Below are 25,996 nucleotides of genomic sequence, written 5' to 3'. Positions count from 1 at the left end.
GCTAGGCCACTCCAGGACCTTAATGTGCTTCTTCTTGAGCCACTCCTTTGTTGCCTTGGCTGTGTGTTTTGCGTCATTGTCATGCTGGAATACACATCCACGACCCATTTTCAATGCCCTGGCTGAGGGAAGGAGGTTCTCACCCAAGATTTGACGGTACATGGCCTCGTCCATCGTCCCTTTGATGCGGTGAAATTGTCCTGTCCCCTTAGAAGAAAAACACCCCCAAAGCATAATGTTTCCATCTCCATGTTTGACAGTGGGGATGGTGTTCTTGGGATCATAGGCAGCATTCCTCATCCTCCAAACACAGCGAGTTGAGTTGATCCCAAAGAGCTCCATTTTGGTCTCATCTGACCACAACACTTTCACCCAGTTGTCCTCTGAATCATTCAGATGTTCATTGGCAAACTTCAGACGGGCATGTATATGTGCTTTCTTGAGCAGGGGGACCTTGCGGGCGCTGCAGGATTTCAGTCCTTCACGGCGTAGTGTGTTACCAATTGTTTTCTTGGTGACTGGTTCCAGCTGCCTTGAGATCATTGACAAGATCCTCCCGTGTAGTTCTGGGCTGATTCCTTACCGTTCTCATGATCATTGCAACTCCACGAGGTGAGATCTTGCATGGAGCCCCAGGCCGAGGGAGATTGACAGTTTTTTTGTGTTTCTTCCATTTGTGAATAATCGCACCAACTGTTGTCACCTTCTCACCAAGCTGCTTGGCGATGGTCTTGTAGCCCATTCCAGCCTTGTGTAGGTCTACAATCTTGTACCTGGCATCCTTGGAGAGCTCTTTGGTCTTGGCCATAGTGGAGAGTTTGGAATCTGATTGATTGATTGCTTCTGTGGACAGGTGTCTTTTATACAGGTAACAAACTGAGATTAGGAGCACTCCCTTTAAGAGTATGCTCCTAATCGCAGCTCGTTACCTGTATAAAAGACACCTGGGAGCCAGAAATCTTTCTGATTGAGAGGGGGTCAAATACTTATTTCCCTCATTAAAATGCAAATCAATTTATAACATTTTTTACATGCGTTTTTCGGGATTTTTTTGTTGTTATTCTGCCTCTCACTGTTAAAATAAACCTACCATTAAAATTCTAGACTGATCATTTCTTTGTCAGTGGGCAAACGTACAAAATCAGCAGGGGATCAAATACTTTTTTCCCTCACTGTACATATGAGATGAGTAATGTAGGATATGTAGACATTATATAAAGTGGCGTTATTTAAAGTGACTAGTGATACCTTTTATTAAATCCATTTATTAAAGTGGCCTGAGATTGGAGTCTATATGTTGGCAGCAGCCACTCTGTTAATGATGGCTGTTTAACAGTCTGATGGCCTTGAGATGGAAGCTGTTTTTCAGTCTCTCGGTCCCAACTTTGATGCACCTGTACTGACCTCGCCTTCTGGATGATAGCGGGGTAAACAGACAGTGGCTCGGGTGGTTGTTGTCCTTGATGATCTTTTTGGCCTTCCTGTGACATCAGGTGCTGTAGGTGTCCTGGAGGGCAGGTAGTTTGCCCCCGGTGATGCGTTGTGCAGACCTCACTACCCTCTGGAGAGCCTTGCGGTTGAGGACGGTGCAGTTGCCGTACCAGGCGGTGATACAGCTCGACAGGATGCTCTCGATTGTGCATCTGTAAAAGTTTGTGTGTTTTAGGTGACAAGCCAAATTTCTTCAGCCTCCTGAGGTTGAAGAGGCGCTGTTGCACCTTCTTCACCACACTGTCTGTGTGGGTGGACCATTTCAGTTTGTGATGTGTATGCCGAGGAACTTAACTTTCTCCACTACTGTCCCGTCAATGTGGATGGGGGGATGCTCCCTCTGCTGTTTCCTGAAGTCCACGATCATCTCCTTTGTTTTGTTGACGTTGAGTGAGAGGTTATTTTCCTGACACCACACTCCGAGGGCCCTCATCTCCTCCCTGTAGGCTCTCGTCGTTGTTGGTAATCAAGCCTACCACTGTAGTGTTGTCTGCAAACTTGATGATTGAGTTGGAAGCGTGCAGGGCCACGCAGTCATGGGTGAACAGGAAGTACAGGAGAGGGCTGAGAACGCACCCTTGTGGGGCCCATGTGTTGATGATCAGAGGGGTGGAGATGTTTCCTACCCTCACCACCTGGGGGCGGCCCATCATTGTCCAGGACGGGATTGAGACCCAGGTTCTCGAGCTTAATGACAAGTTTGGAGGGTGCTATAGTGTTAAATGCTGAGCTGTAGTCAATGAACAGCATTCTTACATAGGTATTCCTCATGTCCAGATGGGATAGGGCAGTGTGCAGTGTGATGGCGATTGTGTCGTCTGTGGACCTATTGGGGCGGTAAGCAAATTGGAGTGGCTCTAGGGTGTCAGGTATGGTGGAGGTGATATGATGCTTGACTAGTCTCTCAAAGCACTTCATGATGACAGAAGTGAGTGCTACGGGGCGGGAGTCATTTAGTTCAGTTACCTTAGTTTTCTTGGTAACAGGAACAATTTTGGCCATCTTGAAGCATGTGGGCACAGCAGACTGGGATAGGGATTGATTGAATATGTCCGTAAACTAGAGGTCGACCGATTAGTCGGAATGGCCGATTAATTAGGGCCGATTTCAAATTTTCATAACAATCGTTAATCGGTATTTTTGGACACCGATTTGCCTATATTATTTATTTTATTTATTTATTTTTTTACACCTTTATTTAACTAGGCAAGTCAGTTAAGAACACATTCTTATTTTTAATGACGGCCTAGGAACAGTGGGTTAACTGCCTTGTTCAGGGGCAGAACGACAGATTTTTAACTTGTCAGCTCGGGGATTCAATCTTGCAACTTTACGGTTAACTAGTCCAACACTCTAACCACCTGCTTTACATTGCACTCCACGAGGAGCCTGCCTGTTACGCGAATGCAGTAAGAAGCCAAGGTAAGTTGCTAGCTAGCATTAAACTTATCTTATAAAAAACAATCAATCAATCATAATCCCTAGTTAACTACACATGGTTGATGATATTACTAGTTTATCTAGCCTGTCCTGCATTGCATATAATCGATGCGGTGCGCATTCGCGAAAAAGGACTGTCATTGCTCCAACGTGTACCTAACCGTAAACATCAATGTCTTAAAATCAATACACAAGTATATATTTTTAAACCTGCATATTTAGCTAAAAGAAATCCAGGTTAGCAGGCAATATTAACCAGGTGAAATTGTGTCACTTCTCTTGCGCTCATTGCACGCAGAGTCAGGGTATATGCAACAGTTTGGGCCGCCTGGTTCGTTGCAAACTAATTTGCCAGAATTTTACGTAATTATGATATAACATTGAAGGTTGTGCAATGTAACAGAAATATTTAGACTTAGGGATGCCACCCGTTAGATAAAATACAGAACGGTTCCGTATTTCACTGAAAGAAAAAACGTTTTGTTTTCGAGATGATAGTTTCTGGATTCGACCATATTAATGACCTAAGGCTCGTATTTCTGTGTGTTTATTATATTTTAATTAAGTCTATGATTTGATAGAGCAGTCTGACTGAGCGGTGGTAGGCACCAGCAGGCTCGTAAGCATTCATTCAAACAGCACTTTAGTGCGTTTTGCCAGCAGCTCTTCGCAATGCTTCAAGCATTGCGCTGTTTATGACTTCAAGCCTATCAACTCCCAAGATTAGGCTGGTGTAACCGATATGAAATGGCTAGCTAGTTAGCGGGGTGCGCGCTAATAGCGTTTCAAACGTCACTCGTTCTGAGACTTGGAGTAGTTGTTCCCCTTGCTCTGCATGGGTAACGCTGCTTCGAGGGTGGCTGTTGTCAATGTGTTCCTGGTTCGAGCCCAGGTAGGAGCGAGGAGAGGGACGGAAGCTATACTGTTTCACTGGCAATACTAAAGTGCCTATAAGAACATCCAATAGTCAAAGGTATATGAAATACAAATCGTATAGAGAGAAATAGTCCTATAATTCCTATAATAACTACAACCTAAAACTTCTTACCTGGGAATATTGAAGACTCATGTTAAAAGGAACCACCAGCTTTCATATGTTCTCATGTTCTGAGCAAGGCACTTAAACGTTAGCTTTCTTACATGGCACATATTGCACTTTTACTTTCTTCTCCAACACTTTGTTTTTGCATTATTTAAACCAAATTGAACATGTTTCATTATTTATTTGAGGCTAAATAGATTTTATTGATGTATTATATTAAGTTAAAATAAGTGTTCATTCAGTATTGTTTTAATTGTCATTATTACAAATACATATTTTTTTAAATCGGCCGATTAATTGGTATCGGCTTTTTTGGCCCTCCAATAATCGGTATCGGCATCGGCGTTGAAAAATCATAATCGGTCGACCTCTACCGTAAGCACACCAGTTAACACCCCCACACACTACCTGCGCATGCTCGGAGGACGCGGCTGGGGTTGCCGTCTGGGCCGTCAGCCTAGCGAAGGTTAACACGTTTAAATGTTTTACTCACGTTTGCCACGGTGAAGGAGAGCCCACAGGCTTTGGTAGCGGGCCGTGTCAGTGGCATTGTATTGTCCTCAAAGCGAGCAAATAAGTTGTTTAATTTGTCTGGGAGCAAGACATCGATGTCCGCGACGGGGCTGGTTTTCTTTCTGTAGTCCGTGATTGACTGTAGACCCTGTCACATACGTCTCGTGTCTGAGCCATTGAATTGCAACTCTACTTTGTCTCTATACTGACACTTTGCTTGTTTGATTGCCTTGCGTAGGGAATAGCTACACTGTTTGTATTCGGTCATGTTTCCAGTCACCTTGCCATGATTAAAAGCTGTGGTTCGCATTTTCAGTTTTGCACGAATGCTGCCATCAATCCACGGTTTCTGGTTAGGGAAGGTTTTAATAGTCACAGTGGCTACAACATCACCGATGCACTTGCTAATAAACTTGCTCACCTAGTCAGCGTATACGTCAATGTTGTTGTTTGAAGCTACCCGGATCATTTCCCAGTCCACATGATCGAAGCAATCTTGAAGCGTGGAATCGGATTGGTCAGACCAGCATTGGATAGAGTCATGGTCAGATTTTCCAGAGGCAGGGCGGGGGAGGGATTTCTATGCATCACGGAAGTTAGAGTAACAATGGTCCAGAATGCTACCAGCTCGTGTCGCGCATTCGATATGCTGATAGAATTTAGATTGCCTTGTTCTCAGATTAGTTTTGTTAAAATCCCCAGCTACAATAAATGCAGCCTCAGGATATATAGTTTCCAGTTTACATGGAGTCCAGTGAAGTTCTTTCAGGCCCGTCGAGGTGTCTGTGTAACGGTCGTTGTACGTAGTGGACCAAGGCGCAGCGGGTCGAGTGCTCATAGTGACTTTTATTGAACACAAAATTAAACAAAACAAGAAAACGATCGAACGAACAGGATTGCAGGCTACACACACAGCTATGCAAACAACAACTTCCCACAAAGGGACAGGTGAAACAGGGATACCTAAGTATGACTCTCAATCAGCAACAACGATGTACAGCTGTTCCTGATTGAGAGCCATACCAGGCCAACACAAAGAAATACACAACATAGAAAACCATAGAAATACAAAACAAGAACATTACCCAAAAACCCCGGAACACATAAATCAAACACCCCTCTTACATAAATACATATCCCATTAAACCCCGAACCACATAAAACAAATACCCCTGCCACATCCTGACCAAACTACAATAACCCCTTATACTGGTCAGGATGTGACAGTACCCCCCCCCCCAAAGGTGCAGACCCCGGATGCACCTCACACAAAAATAAACACAAAATAAACCCCCCAAACTAAAGGGAGGGAAGGGAGGGTGGCTGCCATCACTGACGGTTCCCGTGCTACACCCCCCCTCCCCAATCCTCCTACTGTGGAGGTGGCTCAGGCTCTGGCCTTAGTCCACCACCTAACCTGTCCACCCCCGCTGAATACCTCTGGCTGAGGCACGTCACTGTAGACCTCAGGCTGAAGCACTTCGCTGTAGACCCCAGGCAGAAGGATGATTCTGGGAGCTCCGGACTGTAGGGCGACTCTGGGAGCTCTGGACTGTAGGGCGACTGTGGGAGCTCTGGACTGTAGGCCGTCTCACTCGGTTCCGGACTGTAGGCCGTCTCACTCGGTTCCGGACTGTAGGCCCTCTCACTCGGTTCCGGACTGTAGGCCGTCTCACTCGGTTCCGGACTGTAGGCCGTCTCACTCGGTTCCGGACTGTAGGCCGTCTCACTCGGTTCCGGACTGTAGGCCGTCTCACTCGGTTCCGGACTGTAGGCATTCTCACTCGGTTCCGGACTGTAGGCCATCTCCAGACGGGGCACTGTCACCGGACGCTCTGGACGGGGTACTGTCGCCGGAAGCTCTGGACGGGGACTGCGCACTGAAAGCCTGAGGCGTGGGGCTGGTAGTGGAGGTAGCAGACTGGAGACACGCACCCCAAGGCTAGTGCGAGGAGCAGGAACAGGACGAGTTGGACTGGGCTGACGCACTGGAGGCCTGGTGCGTGGGGCTGGTACTGGAGATGCCAGACTGGATACACGCACCCCAAGGCTAGTGCGGGGAGCAGGAACAGGACGAGTTGGACTGGGCTGACGCACTGGAGGCCTGGTGCGTGGTGCTAGCTTTGGATGTGCCAGACTGGAAACACGCACCTCAGGGCTAGTGCGAGGAGCGGGAACAGGATACACTGGGCCGTGAAGGCGCACTGGCGGTCTTGAGCGCAGTACTGGCACCACCCTTACTGGCTGGATGCCCGCTTCCCCCTGGCAAATACGGGGCGCTGGCACCGCACACACCGGCCTATGAATGCTCGGCCTCGACGCCGTGCGCATCACCCCATAGCACGGGGCCTGACCAGTAACAAGCTGCCTCCGATAAGCACGGGGAGTTGGCTCGGGGCTTAACCCTGGCCCAGCCAAACTACCCATGTGCCCCCCCAAAAACAATTCTTGGGGCTGCCTCTCATGCATCCTACGTTGGGCCTGCTCTTCGCTCCATTTTTGCCGTTCCTCCCTCGCTGTCTCCACCTGTTTCCATGGCAGGGTCTTGTCCCCTGCCATTACCTCCTCCCATGTCCAAAATATCCTCCACTCCCTTCTCTCCCAGGCCCAGGATCCTTCCTCTTCCTGGGCCCGCTGCTTGGTCCGTTGGTGGTGGGAAGTTCTGTAACGGTCGTCTTACGTAGTGGACCAAGGCGCAGCGGGTCGAGTGCTCATAGGGACTTTTATTGAACACAAAATTAAACAAAACAAGATAACGATCGAACGAACAGGACTGCAGGCTACACACACAACAACTTCCCACAAAGGGACAGGTGAAACAGGGATACCTACGCATGACTCTCAATCAGCAACAACGATGTACAGCTGTTCCTGATTGAGAGCCATACCAGGCCAACACAAAGAAATACACAACATAGAAAACCATAGAAATACAAAACAAGAACATTACCCAAAAATCCCGGAACACATAAATCAAACACCCCTCTTACATAAATACATATCCCATTAAACCCCGAACCACATAAAACAAATACCCCCTGCCACATCCTGACCAAACTACAATAACCAATAACCCCTTATACTGGTCAGGACGTGACAGTCTGCTTGGGGGGATATACACGGCTGTGACTATAATCAAAGAAAATTCTCTTGGTAGATAATGCAGTCGGCATTTGATTGTAAGGAGTTCTAGGTCAGGTGAACAAAAGGACTTGAGTTTCTGTATGTTGTTATGATTACACAATGAGTCATTAATCATAAGGCATACACCCCCACCCTTCTTACCAGAGAGATGTTTGTTTCTGTCGGCGCGATGCCTGAAGAAACTGGGTGGCTGTACCGACTCTGACAACATATCCCGAGTGAGCCATGTTTCCGTGAAACAGAGAATGTTACAATCTCTGATGTCTCTCTGGAAGGCAACTCGTGCCCTAATTTCATCCACCTTGTTATCTAGAGATTGGACATTGGCGAGTAATATGCTCGGAAGCGGTGGATGTTGTGCTCGCCTTCTAAGTCTGACCAGTAGGCCGCTCCGTCTGCCTCTCCTGCGGCGACCGCGTTGTTTTGGGTCGGCCCCTGGGATAAGATCCCATGTCCAGGGTGGAGGCCCGAACAAAGGATCCGCTTTGGGAAAGTCGTATTCCTGGTCGTAATGTTGGTAAGTTGATGTCGCTTTTATATCCAGTAGTTCTTCCTGGCTGTATGTAATAACACTTGAGATTTTCTAGGCTAACAATGTAAGTAATAATACATTTAAAAAACGAATTACTGCATAGTTTCCTAAGGACCTGAAGCGAGGCGACCATCTCTGTCGACGCCATTCTACCTGTCCACACCGGTGGTATCTTGAGAACAGGTAGGCTCCACACTGGTTGTGTCCTGGGAACAGGTAGGCTCCACACCGGTGGTGTCCTGGGAACAGGTAGGCTCCACAGGACAGAGAGGGGGGAAAGGGGGAGAGCAAGAGAGGGATGAAGAGTGGGACAGAGAGAGCGAGAGGGAGGGAGAAAGAGATAGATAGAAGGTAGCAAGAGATCCGGCTTAACCCCTCTCCTCCCTCTCCCCTCCCTCTCTCCTCTCCCCTCACTCTCCCGTAGAGCTGCTTTCATTATCCTCTGTAAAAGTGGCAGTCTTTATTCAGTCATTAGCTTTGTGTAGAATGGGACTGTATCCTCTATGGAGGTTTTTCCTTTTGTCAGCTGTCACATGCCTATTTATGAGGATGCCTTGTTTGGGGGGGAACAAGGGGACAATGAGGGAGGGAGGTGAGGACCGAGAGGGATGGAGGGAAGAAGGTGACTGAGGACTTTAAGATGGATGGAGGGAGGGAGGTAGCTGAGGAGTTAGGATTGGTGAAAAGAGAAGGAAGTAGGAAGGTAGGGGAGGATACGTTGGGGAGGAAGGGAAGGTGGCAGATTTGGGTGGGAGGTGACAGGAGTTTGGGATGGTGAAGGCAGAGGCTGTTCTGGGAGAGAGACTAATAAGTGTGTCCTTCAGAAGGTGTCTGTGGAGGGAGCTGGTAAATGTAATGTGCTGTAGACTGCTACTGCTGTGAGATGGATGGGCTGCTGGAGACAGGCAGGGCCAGGGGCCTGCATGCAATGGGCCTCAACGAGCACATTGACATTGAGCAGAGAGAGCAGTGGCCCATGTCTGTCTGTCTTTCTGTCTCATGTCTTTACCACCACCAATTAGGAGGCAGAACAACATCACATGGGAGAAATGAGTGACAGTCCTTTGTCTTCAATACTGTAAACATGTTTTATGTACATGGTTGTTCTGAATGCTCCCTTCATGTGACTTTGTCCAAAAAGCGAGTGAGTCAGTTAAAGAGAGAGATGGGGGGGGGGTAAATCGCGGTAGAGGAGGAGAGGAGTTGGTGGACATGCCGACAGACGGGAAGCCATGTGTTGTGGTCGGAGAGTACAAGGGGAGGGGAAGAAAGTTGCAATCTGATCACTGAGGAGAGAGAGAGAGAGAGAGAGAGAGAGAGAGAGAGAGAGAGAGAGAGAGAGAGAGAGAGAGAGAGAGAGAGAGAGAGAGAGAGAGAGAGAGAGAGAGAGAGAGAGAGAGAGAGAGAGAGAGAGAGAGAGAGAGAGAGAGAGAGAGAGAGAGAGAGAGAGAGAGAGAGAGAGAGAGAGAGAGAGAGAGAGAGAGAGAACAAGACATGCTAACAGATTTAGTTGATACAGTAATCTATTTCATCTGGTCCATTCACTCAGTAAGTTAATCATTCGCTCAGTTGGCCACACCAGTTACAAGTGCTAGTTTACTTTACAGTATTGGATGACCTGTTATCTATCTAGCTGCTCTGTGGAGCTCTGCTCTGTGTGCTCATTGAGAAACTTTGCTCCATTTGGGCTTTGTGTGTGCGTGGGTGGGTGTACAGCAACTCGTTTTTGCCATGACAGGTGCTGAGCTTATTTGTGCTGTTAGTTAGCTAATAATATGTGGCTTTCTGAAGAACTTTGCCATGTGAGAATCTGCTCAGAAGTAGTTGTGATAGATTTATGTTTGGTCGCTAGGTAGGATTAGCCCTTACATGTTTTATGAAGCATGGCTAATGCGTTCAAATTTTATTTGTAAGTGCATGTCTTGGGCTTTTACAGTCCAATGGAGAAATTGGGAACGACTTCAGGATGTAAGGATGTCACTTTTTCCTCAAGTGCTTTATGTATGGGTTTATGTCCAGTCTGTCACAGCGGTGTGGTGAGAATACAATTTGAAGGTAATCTTGGATTGGTATGTTCAGTTCTTTAGGACTGCAGGCTGGACAGAACAGCTTGCAACCCTGAAGCTGATTGATGAGGTAGTCCGAGCTCTTGTGTTCCCTCATAATGCCCCAACTCAGTCTGGCCTGAGGTCAGGGGCCCCCGCAGCCCTATAAGACTCAGCTCCAGGACTCACTGCTGCCCCCTGCTGTTAACTACGGTTATTACGTGTGGGATACGGACTAGCTGACTGCATCTCTCTCCCTGTCTCTCTCTCTCTTTCTCCCTGTCTCTTGCTGTCTGTCTCTCTATCTCCCTCACCTTTCTCCCTCACTCCCAGCGCTGTCTCGTTTCCATCAGGACCCAGAGGCCCAGGTGGTGCCCGTGGGGGGTGCTTCCCGCTTTGAGTGCCAGATAGACGGAGTGCCCACGCCAAGGATAACCTGGGAGAAGGACCAGGAACCCATCCCCAGCCAGCTTAGGTGAGAGACACACACGCGCACATACACGCGCACACACACACACACACACACACACACACACACACACAGACACACACACACAGACACACACACACACACACACGGTGATGCACTCCAGTAGAGCCTGGCAGTAAGTGATTGTCTGTTCTATTTGGTCCCAATGGTGTCCTCTGAGAGACCTCCAGCCGGCCAGCAGAAACTGGATCTGTTCTAAGGTCCATGCTGCCACTGATCATGTGAGGGCTGTGCTCCGTCCACCATTCTACTTCATTGCATAATGGCAGTCAGGGAATATCCTGAGAATTTGGTAGGAAGTTAAATGAAATTAGTACATTTTGGTCTTTTTCAGTAGTGCAGAGTTCAGAGATAAGGGATGGACACAGGTCTGTTGGTTTCCTCTCTGTCTGTCAGCCAGAGGCTGAAGGTCGGGGCCACAAAGTGCAGCCTGGTCACTTTCTCTCTTCTGTTTGTTCTACTCCCAAATACCCTCCTGCATCTCCCTTTCACATGGCTACAGGCTGAGGCCAGTCCAGTGCCTGGGAACTGATGTGCTTTGAATCAAATTGGGTGGAAAGATGCCCATAATCTACTGCACATGACTCCGTTCCTTCCCTCCTCCTCCTCCCTGGCCTTTCCTCCCTCCTCCTCCCTGGCCTTTCCTCCCTCCTCCTCCCTGGCCTTTCCTCCCTTGCCTTCCCTCCCTCCTCGCTCCCTTTGTCTCCCTCATTTGAGAGATTTGGCCCTTTTTTAAATGTAAGTTGCAATTTTTTCCCACCTGCTCTGTCCTTATCAATCATAGAAAGACCGGCAGCTGTTTGTTAGTGATTTAGATGCATATCGCACACACACACTGGTACAGTGAATTACTGTTCATGGCTTGCCTCGGCGTGATCATGCGCTGAGTTGACGGCCTGTATATGTTTGCCCTTCAAAGGCCATGGCCCACATATGGCTGTTAACATGACTACTTATTTAGATGCATGTCTAATGTTGAATGGCCAGGAAAGTGCAGCTTTTCTTCATTAGCATGGTTAAACTGACTAACGTTATTATAACGTCCGAGGACCCTTGCTGCTGATCACTCTTGACCACACAGAGTGGACAAAGGCATCAGAGGGGGGGCAGGACCAGTGTGCTAACAACACGCTGTGCATTGACATCCAGGGCTGAACAGTGGAGAATTATGTAGCGTTACTGATAGAAACCCCCAATTAAAGCCTCCCTGTCTGCCTGAAAACTCAAATGCACGCACGCACGCACTCTCACTAGTCACCAGAAACGGTCACACTCTCATGCTCATTTACCCAAGCACTTAACGCTATTGACGTTTCTGCCTCAACTCTGCTGTTGGCTATACATTTATGCCTGCCTGACATTATTAGAGGCATCTGGCTCAAAAATGGTCTGTCCTTGTGTGACCCATAGCCCAATGCTGAACCAAGCTGCACAGTGCTGTGATGATGTGCTGACACAAAGTGGTACAAATGGGCAGCAGTAGAGATGAGAGCCAGACCAGAGACCAGTGTTGTGTACAGTCTCTCTGTTGCACAGATGAGCTCTCTGTCTGTCAGGGCATTACTAGTCCATCCTCAGAGAGTTAAAAGGCTGTGGAATAGGAGTTGAATAGTGGGAAGCCCAGGCCTCAGGCTTGGAGGAACCATCCAGACGGGAGTGGGTGGGTGTTGTGTGTGTGTGGAACCTGACCTGTCTTCCATGGCAGCAGAGGGGAAGAAGGGAGGGAGGGAGGAGGAAGAGGAGCTGGTGGGTGAAAGAGAGATAAATATTGACAAAAGTCGGCACAACCAGCTGCCATGGCTGCTTCTAAATGCTGTTTTGCAATGCACAATCTCTCTGACCTAGATTGAGAGCTCTTTGTTCTCTTGTATCTATCAGTAAAGATTTCTAAATATTTCTATCTAGTCTCTTCTTTTTCTCCCGTTTCTGTCTTCTCTTGTCATTAGGTAGGCTGTAGGAATACTATGTATTTAGTGTCACTTCTTTCTTCTTCCTTTCTTTTGTCTACTTTTCTTTTAGGTTCCACATTTTTGGACGGCGTTATTCTAAATAGCTGTTAGATAGAAGGGGAGTGTGGCCTAATGGCCGTCACTGGAGACCTACTCCTGTATGGTGGTAATGAGCGTGTGCACAGTTGGAGAGTTATTATATCTCGCTAAGCACTAGTTCTCGCTCGCTCTTTTCTCCCCCCCTCACACTCTCTCTCTCTCTCTCTCTCTCCTTCCCACCCTTTCTCTCTTCCTTTCCATCCTCTCTCTCTCCATCCCTCTGTCTCCAGGTTCATCTCTCTCCCTAACGGTGTGCTCCAGATCTTGGGGGCGGTTAAGGAGGATGGGGGTGCGTACCGCTGTGTGGCCTCCAACTCTGCCCGGAAACGCTTCAGCCAGGATGCCTTCCTCACTGTCACTACAGGTATGTTATTCTCTCACTCACTCACTCACTCACTCACTCACTCACTCACTCACTCACTCACTCACTCACTCACTCACTCACTCACTCACTCACTCACTCACTCACTCACTCATATGACGTCTGTAGGCAAGTGATCCCTTTGGATGTGCTTGACCCCTCTGTCTGGGTGTGCTCTTTACATGGACTATTTAGTGGATGGCTTCCTGCTTATATGTATTTCCTGGAACTCTGCTGGAATGAGGGAGGTAAAGAGACAGAGATGGCTCCAGACCTATGGTGTCATGTCTGATATCAGCAGGCTGTAAGCAGTATCTCCACACACACGCCTCTTCCTGTCTGACAAAAGGTGCATTACTAATAGAGATAAATCCTGGCCTTTAATTGGTTCCGTCAAACTTCAGTGTCTGTGGAAGGTCTACGTCTAGATCTGCTTCTATGTGAGCGTTACACACACACACACACACACACAGAGAGACAAAGACAGACAGTCTGAGCATCAGAAACATGTCTGCATTTTAATAACTATTGGCCCTATTGAGCTTGTTGCCTGGACACAAGACTGAACTGTGTGGAAATGCCTGCACCCTGTGGAACAGCTAAAGAAACAGAGATGAATCACCTCTCTGCACCCTGCAGCATGTCCACACACACACACACACACACACGCACAGAGAGACACACACACACACACTCACACACACACTCACACTCACACACACACAGACACACACACACACACAGACACACACAGAGAGACACACACGCACACTCACAAATAGACACTCACAAATAGACGCGTAGAGACACACACACATACATACATACACAGGCAGACACACCCGAATGGCAGACTGATGGTGAGGACATTAACGTCACTCATTCAACTGTGCATTATGTTGATGACTGGATACTACTCGACCCACGTATACCTTCTCTCTCTCCCGCACACGCACGGATGTGTACACAAACACCACACACGCACACACACAGTCACATACAACACATTTTTTCACACACACACACAGAAAGGCACACGCACACACACCACTCTCACAGACAGCCTGAGCAGGTGATGAAATTACAGCATTCCTGCCTTTTTTCCCACTTCCCAATAGCCAACAGACTGTGTGAAGTACTCCTAACTTACCGTAGCAGGTATTTGGTGTGACACAAAGCCCTGCTGCCTTAGAAACCTGGAGGTCATGGAAGAAAGCACTCCCAGACCTTTTATGAGGCGTTACGTAAAACGCAAATCTAATTCCATCACATCTCTAGCCTTCACTGTGGAGAGGTTTATGATTTAGCCTGAACACAGATGCATTCTTCCTGACCGAATTATGCTGAGCACGTCACCTCCACTTATTCAATTGTACATTGTCTATACCTTTATATACTGAACAAAAATATCAACGCAACAATTCCAACGATTTTACTGAGTTACAGTTCATATAAGGAAATCAGTCAATTGAAAGAAATTCATTATGCTCTAATCTATGGATTTTAAAATGACTGGGCAGGGGTGATGCCACCCACTGGGAAGCCAGGCCCAGCCAATCAGAATGAGTTTGTCCCCACGAAATGGCTTTATTACAGACAGAAATACTCCTCAGCACAGCCCCCCCCCCCATCCCTCATCAGACGATCATGCAGATGAAGAAGACGGATATGGAGGTCCTGGGCTGTCATGGTTACACATGGTCTGTGGTTGTGAGGCTGCTTGGACGTACTGGCAAATTCTCTAAAACGATGTTGGAGGTGGCTTATGGTAGAGAAACAAACATTCAATTATCTGGCAACAGCTCGGGTGGACTTTCTTGTAGTCAGCATGTCAATTGCACGCTCCCTCAAAACTTGAAAAATCTGTGGCATTGAGTTGTGTGACAAAACTGCACATTTTAAAGTGGCCTTTTATTGTCTACAGCACAAGGTGCACCTCTGTAATGATCATGCTGTTTATCTTGGCGAAGTAGAAATGTTCACTAACAGGGATGTAAACAAATGTATGCACAAAGTTTGAGAGAAATAAGCCATTTGTGTGTATGGAAAATGTCAGGGATTTTCAGATCATGAAACATGTCACAAACATTTTACATGTTGCATTTATATTTTTGTCCAGTGCACTTTCTCTCTCTCATCCACGCATACACACGCATGTGCGCATGCAAAAACACACACACACACACACACACACACACACACACACACACACTCTGAGCACAGAACTTACACAAATCCCTATCAAGGCACATCCTGTAATCCTGGGAGAACTCGACTGGCCCATTTTTAAAACCCTAAGCCCTCATGCATAAGCAAGTAGTGCTGTATGAATGCTCAATGATTAATTTATAATGTGCTTACAGTATCCCAGGAACCCTGCTGGAGCTCATTATCATAATGTAGGCTCTGAGCAGAGAGACCGGCAGAGCAGGCCCCGGCCCAGGCAGTGTGATGGGCCTCCCTTCCTACCATAATTACCCCTAGAGCCACTCACACAGAGCCACTAAAAATAAGGGCCTCATCTGCTCTGCTAATGCACACTTCTATTCTTCCAAGAAAATGATGGAGATTTATTTAGTCATATAATTTGGCAGAATTACACCACCATGCTCTGAGTAAGGCCCTCACTGCCTCTACTCCATTATCTGACTCCCCTCTCCCTCAGATGCCCTCGATCTCTCTCTCTCTCTCTCTCTCTCTCTCTCTCTCTCTCTCTCTGTCTCTGTCTCTCTGTCTCCCTGTCTCTCTCTCTCTGTCTCTCTCTCTGTCTCTCTCTCTCTGTCTCTCTGTCTCTCTCTCTGTCTCTCTCTCTCTGTTTCTCTCTCTCTGTCTCTCTCTCTCTGTCTCTCTCTGTCTCTCTCTCTGTCTCTCTGTCTCTGTCTCTGTGTCCATCTTTACAATAAGTGACTCCAAAGAGGTTTAGCATACATAGTATAGAGCCTTCTGCTCCTCTCTTATGCCCATTGGGGTAGCTAGCTAGCCTGGTTGTGCAGCATTCTTTCTGGTTTAACCAGGCTAGTAGCTAACTTTGTCTCCTCCTCTTCCTGACAGTGCTGCTAGCTGTCCTAAACAGTGTTGCCAACTATTTTTCAGTGAGATTCTCTATTGGCTCCTCGATTTGTTGCTATAAGTCGCTAGATGACGTTTGGCATTGCCGCGACGACGTCACAGCACCAATTGGCCTTGTTGCGGCACAGCTGCGGTCCCCGACGTTGCGAACCCCCTTCCCTTGTGCTTCTCTGCCTGTGTGTGCACCGTTGCTGTGATTTTTGTTACAGACAGCTTCTCCCATTCTCGTTTGTGACAGAATTGTTTGGGAAAAGTCGCAAAATGCTATCAAAACCATAGAAACTCTCGCGAGCAAACCTCCCCAAAGGCAGCCTGAAAAGTAGCAGAATTTGTCTGCTGAAAAGTAGCGACGAAGTCGCTAAATTGGTAACACTGGTCCTAACTAACCGAGAGGGCCAAACTTTAATCACTGTGGGCCCAAGCACTAGCGGTTCTGGGGGGGGGCAGTGCCCCTGTGACAACAATTTTGGACCCCCTTGTGGCCCCCCTAAATGTGGAGTATGAAATAATCTTTATATAACATTTTTGCTATCGTTCTTTTTTTACATCCGTTATTAGACAGTGGCAACGATGATGATTATGAACATGGTCTTTTGCCTGCTAATGCCTGCAATGCGGTGAAGAAAACGATATGACAGCAATAACATCTAATGTAACTGGCCCCTCTAACAGTACAACTGGCCCCAGCTTGGCCCCCCCCAGTTGAAATGGTCTAGAACTGCCACTGGGCCCAAGGGAAAGCTAGACTGGTGTCAGGTGATCTTTCCTCCCCTATTGAGAGCTGCTTTGATGTCATAGTGAAGGATAGGACTGGTGGTGCTTTCAAGACAACTGGGAACTCGGGGAAACATGGTCAAATCATGACGTCAGTGATCTTCAGGTCGGAAAGTCAGAGTTCTAGAAAGATGCCAAAGTTTCCGGCTTGGAATTCCGAGCTGGATGACCATTCCCAGTTGTCTTAAACGCACTGAAGTCGAAAGCCTGAGATTTCTGACAAGGGCCCCAGCATTGTCTTACATCAGATAGCACCACAACCCTGCCTAAACTGAGTTCATTAGTAGGTCATTTGTGGTACGCCGCGTTAGAATGACACTGTCTGATATAAGACATTGATGGTTAGAGTTTGTTGTGTGTGTTGATTCCTGTGTGTGTCTGTGTTGTGTCTGTGTGCGCAGGTCCTGGCCCTGCCCAAAGTGAGGTAGTGATCGTGGCACCGCCTCAGAATACCACAGTGGTGCAGGGGCGTCCAGCGGTGATGGAGTGCATGGCCCAGGGTGGGCAGCCCAAACCCCTGGTGTCCTGGAGCAGACAGGGTAAGACTCTCTCTCAATCCCTCCCATCGGTCCATCTACAGGGGCTCCCAAGTGGCGCAGCGGTCTGAGGCACTGCATCTCAGTGTAAGAGGTGTCACTACAGTACCTGGTTCGATTCCAGGTTGTATCACATCCGGCCTTGGTTGGGAGTCCCATATGGCGGCGCACAATGTCGTCTGGGTTTGGCCGGGGTAGGCCGCCATTGTAAATAATAATTTGTTCTTAATTGACTTGCCTAGTGAAATAAAAAATACAATAAAAATAGGCTCACTAGCAATGTCACAACGAGAGGCTGGTCCATACTTTGGTATTCCTGTAATATCATCTTCGTTGTGTTTAATATTTCTACCTTTGCTGACAAAACAACTCTAGTCATCACAGAGGTCTCACAGTGCCACCTAGTGGCTGATATGATCATTATACTTTTCTGTGATTGGCATTCAACTGCTAAACTGAGCTGGCATGAAATGCCAAGTGTTGTGTGTGTGCAACTACTGTTTTTAATTGCTTAAGTTTGGTCTTTTCTGATATTCTTTTCTCTGAAATCTCTTCTCTGTTCCTTTCTGCTCTTTCTCCTGGACACAGACGGGAAGCCCATCGCCACCGACGTGGTTGTCCTGGAAACTAACCTGGTGATCCCCAACACGCGGCGTTACCATGCGGGGGTCTACGTCTGCCGTGCCAACAAACCCAAGACCCGCGAGTTTGTCATAGCTGCGGCTGAACTGCATGTGCCAGGTAAGAAGAAGAATATGTGAGTGTGAGAATGTGGTATAGATTGCATGTTTGGCTTCGGTCTTAGAGCTGTGGTTTGCATGTTTGGCTTCGGTCTTAGAGCTGTGGTTTGCATGTTTGGCTTCGGTCTTAGAGCTGTGGTTTGCATGTTTGGCTTCGGTCTTAGAGCTGTGGTTTGCATGTTTGGCTTCGGTCTTAGAGCTGTGGTTTGCATGTTTGGCTTCGGTCTTAGAGCTGTGGTTTGCATGTTTGGCTTCGGTCTTAGAGCTGTGGTTTGCATGTTTGGCTTCGGTCTTAGAGCTGTGGTTTGCATGTTTGGCTTCGGTCTTAGAGCTGTGGTTTGCATGTTTTGTTTTGGTCTTAGAGCTGTGGTTTGCATGTTTGGCTTCGGTCTTAGAGCTGTGGTTTGCATGTTTTGCTTCGGTCTTAGAGATCTGGTTTGCATGTTTTGCTTTGGTCTTAGAGATCTGGTTTGCATGTTTGGCTTCGGTCTTAGAGCTGTGGTTTGCATGTTTGGCTTCGGTCTTAGAGCTGTGGTTTGCATGTTTGGCTTCGGTCTTAGAGCTGTGGTTTGCATGTTTGGCTTCGGTCTTAGAGCTGTGGTTTGCATGTTTTGTTTTGGTCTTAGAGCTGTGGTTTGCATGTTTGGCTTCGGTCTTAGAGCTGTGGTTTGCATGTTTTGCTTCGGTCTTAGAGATCTGGTTTGCATGTTTTGCTTTGGTCTTAGAGATCTGGTTTGCATGTTTGGCTTTGGTCTTAGAGATCTGGTTTGCATGTTTTGCTTTGGTGTTAGAGCTCTTTTTTTTTTTTTTTTGGCTTCGGTCTTAGAGCTCTGGTCCTTTTAGTAAATTGTAATATATGCTGCTGTGAAGGATTTTAATTTTTTTTTCCTAAGAAGGATGTTTCTCTATTTGCATTCTCCCAGCCCCACCAGTGATCCTCCAGCCCCCAGAGACGGTGTCTCTCTCTCGGGGAAACACAGCCAGGTTTGTGTGTAACAGCTCTGGGGAGCCTCCCCCGGCGCTGCACTGGCTAAAGAATGGCAAGCCGGTCAAGTCTAACGGGCGGGTGAAGACCCAGAGCCCTGGGGTGCTGCTCATCAACCAGCTGGGCCTGGACGACGCAGGGTACTACCAGTGCATCGCCGACAACGCTTTGGGGACAGCCTGCGCCACAGCCAAGCTGTCTGTCATTGTGAGAGAGGGTCTACCCAGCCCACCACACCAGCTCTCTGCCACGCCCCAATCAAGTACCACCGCCCTCCTCACCTGGGAACGGCCCGAACACAACAGTGACCAGATTATAGGCTTCTCTGTGCACTACCAGCCCACTTCAGGTGTGTGTGTTTGATGGACAAACCTACAGGCTTGTACGTATGATATCTATCCACAAGGATGCTAGCTAGTTTGAAGGGTATAGGCATTAACATACATAGGTGCCTGGTTCCTTGGTAGCATGGTAGAGAATGACACTATCAGGTCAGGCTGAGTGTGTCCTGTGCTCCTGGTAAAACACAGAGCTTGTGTGGTCCACAGGCTCTGATCACATGGAATACCAGTTTGCTGTGAACAACGACACCACAGAGTACCATGTGAAGGAGCTACTGCCACACACAGCCTATACCTTCTACGTGGTGGCCTACTCCCCCATGGGAGCCAGCCGCCCGTCACGGCCCGTCACCGTGGAGATGCTGGAGGACGGTGAGTAGGCGGGAAGACCACAGACCTCACTTCTCAAAGGAAAATAGCACAGTTAGATCTAATTCATATGACAGCCTACATGAGTCATCATACACTTGAGAACAAATAGACCAACTGTAGTACGACCTATGTTATACACGAATGACGCACAAAAGTAGATATTGTTGCCCGTCAACTAGCTATGAGATTCTACTTTGTTGCTAAGAGATAATGTAAAGAATAAAGTGGTTTAGTAGCCTGTAGAATAGTATGGTTGATGTATGGATACTAAGAGTGTTCTGTACCTGATCTGACATGCTCTACTCCCCTGTGCCCCTCCAGAGAATACGATATGCTTCTTAAGTCACCAGACACTAGGGTCTGGGGTTAGCTGTAATGACACATTAATACTAAAATGTCCTGCCATGCTCTACCCCACAGTGCCCAGTGCCCCTCCACAGCTGTCCCTGCTCAGCACCTCCCCTACAGACATCAGAGTGATGTGGCTGCCCCTGTCTTCCCAGCACAGCAGAGGAGCTGTCACCCGCTACCGCATCGACTACTCCACACTGGAACAGGGTGAGCCCAGCGCCATCTACTGGCACGGAGGCCACAGTACTACACTGCTGTCCTGTTCATGTTTCAGGAAGGCACGACTACAAAAGACTCTTTAACTCAGTCACATACATTTTGGCTCTAAGAACAATTGTGGATTCTAAACATTAAGTATTGAAGAGTGACTTAGGGTATAAGCCCAAAGCATAAAGTGTTCTGTGTTCTATCCATGGTATACAATGAGTCATCAGGTCTTACATAATAGGATAATGGATTGTGGTGATAGTGTGCCATGAGTGGCCTTTCAAGAAGATGGGTTGTGTGTGTGTTTACTGCAGTGGACAACGTGTTTTCTGTGGAGGTGGGGGGGAATGAGACTCAGCTTACCTTGCGGGAGCTGCTGCCTAACCAGGCCTATCGGCTGCGGATGGCGGCGGGAACGGGAGCAGGCTTTGGTGTGCCGTCAGAGTGGAACCAGCACCACACCCCAGCCCACTTTAACCACAGCATGGGTGAGACCTCTCTCTGTGTGTGTGTCTCTCACTCTCTCACACACACACACCCTTCAACTTCAGCATCAATATCCACCACAATAAGTGACCTGATCCGGTATGGTCCTTAACCTTTATTTATCCAGGTAATCTCATTGAGATAAAATCGATTTTTCAAGATAGACCTGGGTCCAGTCAAGACAGCAGCAGGGGGAACAAAGTTTCAGAAAATTCAAATCAAAAATCACATTTTATACACGTGTTTAGCAGATGTTATTGCGGGTGTAGTGAAATGCTTGTCAGAAATGCAGTAATAACTTACAGAAGCACACCATAAACAAATGATAGATGTAGTAAAACTGATATCCATATATATTATTATTATCGTTGTCCATAAGAGCAGCCTCCACTTTCCCATTCTCATCCTATAACTATCACGTTTCAGGAGAAGACCCAGATGCAGACAGTCTCGAAGTAACAAAAGTTTATTACTAGAACAGGGGGCAGGCAAAATGACAGGTCAAGGGCAGGCAGAGGTCAATAATCCAGATCAGAGTCCATAAAGTACAGAACGGCAGGCAGTCTCAGGGTCAAGGGCAGGCAGAGGTCAGTAATCCAGATCAGAGTCCATAAAGTACAGAACGGCAGGCAGTCTCGGGGTCAGGGCAGGCAGAGGTCAATAATCCAGATCAGAGTCCATAAAGTACAGAACGGCAGGCAGTCTCGGCGTCAGAGGTCAATAATCCAGAGTGGTGTGACAAGGTACAGAACGGCAGGCAGGCTCAGGGCAGGCAGAATGGGAACAACGGGAAAAACGCTGGTAGGCTTGATGAACAAAACAAACTGGCAAGCAGAGAACACAGGTATAAATACACTTGGAATAATGGGGAAGATGGGTGACACCTGGAGGAGGGTGGAGAAGAGCGCAAAGACGGGTGAAACAGATCAGGGTGTGACAATAACTGTAAGTATACTAGCACTGATGAGAACACTGCAGCCTTCCATTCAAGCTGACTGTCATTGGCTGGGCAGTGTCATGTTGTGAATACCCCTACACATTTGCATCAGCCATACAATTGCTCTCCATTCAGGGGCAAGGTAACATGGCTGACTGTGCCTATTACAATGTTTGTGTGTGTGTCTGAGGTTCTTTGCAAAGGCAGAAGATTAATTTCGAAGAAATGGACAGAAATCTATTCAAATCCTTTTCTATACAGTGACTAAGCTCTCACGAATGCCATTCATTCACATGAGAAGAAATCTGTTAATACACACAAGAAGAAAATCTGACTGAATAGGACCTCATTGTCAGTTCATGTGAATTACAAGAAGCTGCTGAGGGGAGGACGGCTCATAATAACGGCTGGAATAGAAGAAATGGAATGGTATTTGAACACATAGAAACCGTTTGATACCATTCCTTTAATTATCATAAGCCGTTACTATTACTATAAGCCCATCCTCCCCAATTAAGGTGGACCCTGTTCTAGATACAGGTCTATAGAATTATATTATTTAATGTTATAGTCATTAGGAGATTGTCAAATTGAGTTGGTACAATAAATCAATGTCTGGACCTTGTTTTGTTGATTCATGTTATAAGCTCCAGTAATGTTATTTCACGCTGAGGCCTTGTTTGCTTTTCGTCTTTCCCAGTGATCTTTGCTCCCACAGAGCTGAAGGTTAGGGCCAAAATGAACTCCCTCCATGTCACATGGCAGCCCCCGCCCAATCACACGCAGATCTCCGGCTACAAGCTCTTTTGCAGGGAGGTGGTTGGTGAGGAGCTGACCAATGGGGAGGCTCATCCTGAGAGGGAGAGGGTGAGGAGGATGGAGGCCCACACCATCAAGCTCCGCAAGAGGGTCAAACATCATGAGGTCTCTAGTCTGGGTGAGTCTGGGATGTTCACATGCCAGTGTTGTTTAAATCCCTTCCTGCTGCTCCAGGTGATAATATTTGTATGGTAAAATGTTTGGACCTTGTGGTCATTATGCCAGGCTTTCTTGTGGTTCTGTATAATTTGGTGTGTTTATGTGTTGCGATACGTTTCTATATATTTCTGTGTGTGTGTGTGTGTGTGTGTGTGTGTGTGTGTGTGTGTGTGTGTGTGTGTGTGTGTGTGTGTGTGTGTGTGTGTGTGTGTGTGTGTGTGTGTGTGTGTGTGTGTGTGTGTGTGTGTGTGTGTGTGTGTGTCAGTCCCTGACAGACTATATGAAGTGAAGGTGTGGGCCTTCAATAAGCAGACGGATGGCTATGCTGCAGGATGGAAGGGCAGGACAGAGAAGGCACATGGCATAGGTGTGTCTATGTGTGTGTGCATGCGAGTTTGTGTGTCATTCTATTCTGTCTGTCAGTGTTAAAGAAATACAATACCAATATTTGTGTATAAACTGGCAGTGTGTTTTTGCAGCGCCCCCTAAGGGGAACCCCCCTCCTCTGCCCCCTCCCCTGCCCCCCAGCAGCATCAAGGCTACAGCCAACAGCTCCACATCCATCTGGCTGCGCTGGGAGAAACCTCGCTTCAGCAACGTCCGCATCATCAACTACACCGTACGCTGCAGCCCGGCCGGCATCAGAAACGCATCGCTTGTGTCCTACTACACCAGGTCAGTCAGGGACCACCACCCCAAACACAACACATCTCCTGGTCTCCTACTACACCAGGTCAGTCAGGGACCACCACCCCAAACACAACACATCTCCTGGTCTCCTACTACACCAGGTCAGTCAGGGACCATCCCAAACACAACACATCTCCTGGTCTCCTACTACACCAGGTCAGTCAGGGACCACTACCCCAAACACAACACATCTCCTGGTCTCCTACTACACCAGGTCAGTCAGGGACCACCACCCCAAACACAACACATCTCCTGGTCTCCTACTACACCAGGTCAGTCAGGGACCACCCCAAACACAACACATCTCCTGGTCTCTTACTACACCAGGTCAGTCAGGGACCACCACCCCAAACACAACACATCTCCTGGTCTCCTACTACACCAGGTCAGTCAGGGACCACCACCCCAAACACAACACATCTCCTGGTCTCCTACTACACCAGGTCAGTCAGGGACCACCACCCCAAACACAACACATCTCCTGGTCTCCTACTACACCAGGTCAGTCAGGGACCACCACCCCAAACACAACACATCTCCTGGTCTCCTACTACACCATTTTTTCTCTCCCAAACTGTGTTTTGCAGCTCAGCTCAGGAGATCCTCTTGGGGGCCCTAAAACCCTACACCCGCTATGAGCTGGCTGTGCAGTCCAATGGAGGAGACGTGGTTGGTCCCTTCAGCGGCACTGTGGAGGAGTCCACTCTCACTGACAGTAAGTCTCTGCTGTTACACTCATCAGTGTAGTGGAAAAATCTGTGCATCTGTGTAACATAAAGGTGGATGCTTGTATTCAATATGCTCTGTCGCTCACTTTCACTTCCTCTGTGAGGGTGTTTTTGTTTCTGACAGAGGTGTGTAGTTCGTTGGTGTGTGTGTGTTTTTGTTTTACTATCCTTCTGGCTACCAGAAGTCCTCACAAGTATAGTAAAACAAGGAAAATTCGGACCAGTGGGGAGATTTTGACAGTCCCCACAAGGAAAAATGCTATTTTAGGCTTAGGGGTTGGGTTTAGGTTTAGGGTTACAATTAGGGTTAGAATTGGGGTTAGGACTTAAGGTTAGGTTAGTTTTAGGGTTAGGGGTTTGGGGTTAGGGTTATGGTTAGGTAAAGGGTTAAGGGTTAAGGCTAGGGTTAGATTTAGGGTTAGACAAAATGGGATTTTGGATGGGAATCAATTATTTGGTCCCCACAAGGATAGCAATACAAAACTGTGTGTGTGAGACTGAGCAAATGTGATTGAGGCAGGTTAACAGAGAAGGGATTAATCTTTAGCGGCGTAGGGAGATAATTGGCTGTAATTAAATGTCCAGTTGGAAGTGGCCCTTGTGTTGGCCAAGAGCTGTCTGGGACAGGGCCCGTCAATCAGTTCAGCCAAGTGGTGTCAGGGAGGGGCCAGGGACGAGTGCTGATCTAGGATCAAGTCCTCTCTGTCTTATTCATTACGATCTAAAAGGTCAAACTGATCCTAGATCAGCATTGAGACGTTTTGTGAATACTGGCCAGGAGGGGCCAGCCAGCAGGGGATTCATTACCAGGGCAACGAAGTAGGGGTCTTTGGTTTGACACAGCAGGGGTAGCTGCCTGCCGGACCCCATACTACCGCCCTCTGTCACCTGAGTCCCAGTCCCTGCCCTCAGCCCCCACTTTGTGACCAGGTGGCAAGGGCACCTTGTCCCAGAGGGGTGTCACACCTGTCCCAGCCAGCCACACAAAGCCTGTGTGGCCAGCCCGCTGTGGTGCTTTATTTCTGGGGTGTGATTACTGACTTCACCCCCTGTGTCCCCAGTACCCTCCACCCCCCCAGCGGAGCTGCAGCTCAGTGCCTTGGACTCCTCCTCTGTGTTGGTCAACTGGCGCCCACCTGTGGAGCCCAATGGCATCATCATCAGCTACAGGATCCTATACACCATCAACCTCAGCCAGCCTGAGCACCTGTGGAACAACCTCTCCCAAGATGGTGGGTGGCTGAAGCTGCGGCTGTAGCGAGGAACTGTGTGGGTTCTGTAAGTGGATGCAAATGTGACTGTTAATGACTCACACACTTCCCTCCCTCTACCTCTCCCTCTCTCTCTCTCTCTCCCTCCCTCCCTCTTAGGGACCATCATGAGTGCTGAGGTAACAGGGCTGTCTAGTGGGACACAATACTTCTTTAAGATGCGGGCGTCCACTGAGGTGGGAATGGGGCCTTACTCCCCAGTGAAGGATGTGCACACTCCTCCCAGGAAATATGGTGAGTGGGTCTACTCTCTACACATACTGTGATGGTGTGTGTGTCATCACTTACATAGGTATTTCCTGACACACACACACACACACACACACACACACACACACACACACACACACACACACACACACACACACACACACACACACACACACACACACACACACAGAGAGTCCTTTAAAGTGGTTAATCCA

General features: G+C 47.9%; 1 protein-coding gene across 3 annotated transcripts in view; it reads left to right on the top strand.

Annotated features, from left to right (window-relative positions):
- Positions 1-25,996, top strand: part of LOC106562145 (immunoglobulin superfamily DCC subclass member 4) — a 63,839-nt gene that overhangs the window by 26,739 nt on the left and 11,104 nt on the right. For all 3 annotated transcript variants that reach the window (XM_045689095.1, XM_045689094.1, XM_045689093.1), the window contains exons 3-16: positions 10,541-10,682; positions 12,976-13,109; positions 17,351-17,488; positions 18,074-18,226; positions 19,149-19,559; positions 19,759-19,923; positions 20,344-20,481; positions 20,796-20,969; positions 22,605-22,841; positions 23,148-23,249; positions 23,362-23,557; positions 24,160-24,287; positions 25,362-25,532; positions 25,671-25,805. In XM_045689095.1, the coding sequence (XP_045545051.1) occupies positions 10,541-10,682; positions 12,976-13,109; positions 17,351-17,488; positions 18,074-18,226; positions 19,149-19,559; positions 19,759-19,923; positions 20,344-20,481; positions 20,796-20,969; positions 22,605-22,841; positions 23,148-23,249; positions 23,362-23,557; positions 24,160-24,287; positions 25,362-25,532; positions 25,671-25,805 (2,424 nt within the window). The remainder of the gene's footprint in view (positions 1-10,540; positions 10,683-12,975; positions 13,110-17,350; positions 17,489-18,073; positions 18,227-19,148; positions 19,560-19,758; positions 19,924-20,343; positions 20,482-20,795; positions 20,970-22,604; positions 22,842-23,147; positions 23,250-23,361; positions 23,558-24,159; positions 24,288-25,361; positions 25,533-25,670; positions 25,806-25,996) is intronic.

The sequence above is a fragment of the Salmo salar genome, chromosome ssa11 (assembly GCF_905237065.1).
Source record: "Salmo salar chromosome ssa11, Ssal_v3.1, whole genome shotgun sequence".
Classification (NCBI taxonomy): Eukaryota; Metazoa; Chordata; class Actinopteri; order Salmoniformes; family Salmonidae; genus Salmo; species Salmo salar.
Note: the sequence above shows the minus strand (reverse complement) of the source record. Positions and strands in the feature narration are given on the sequence as shown.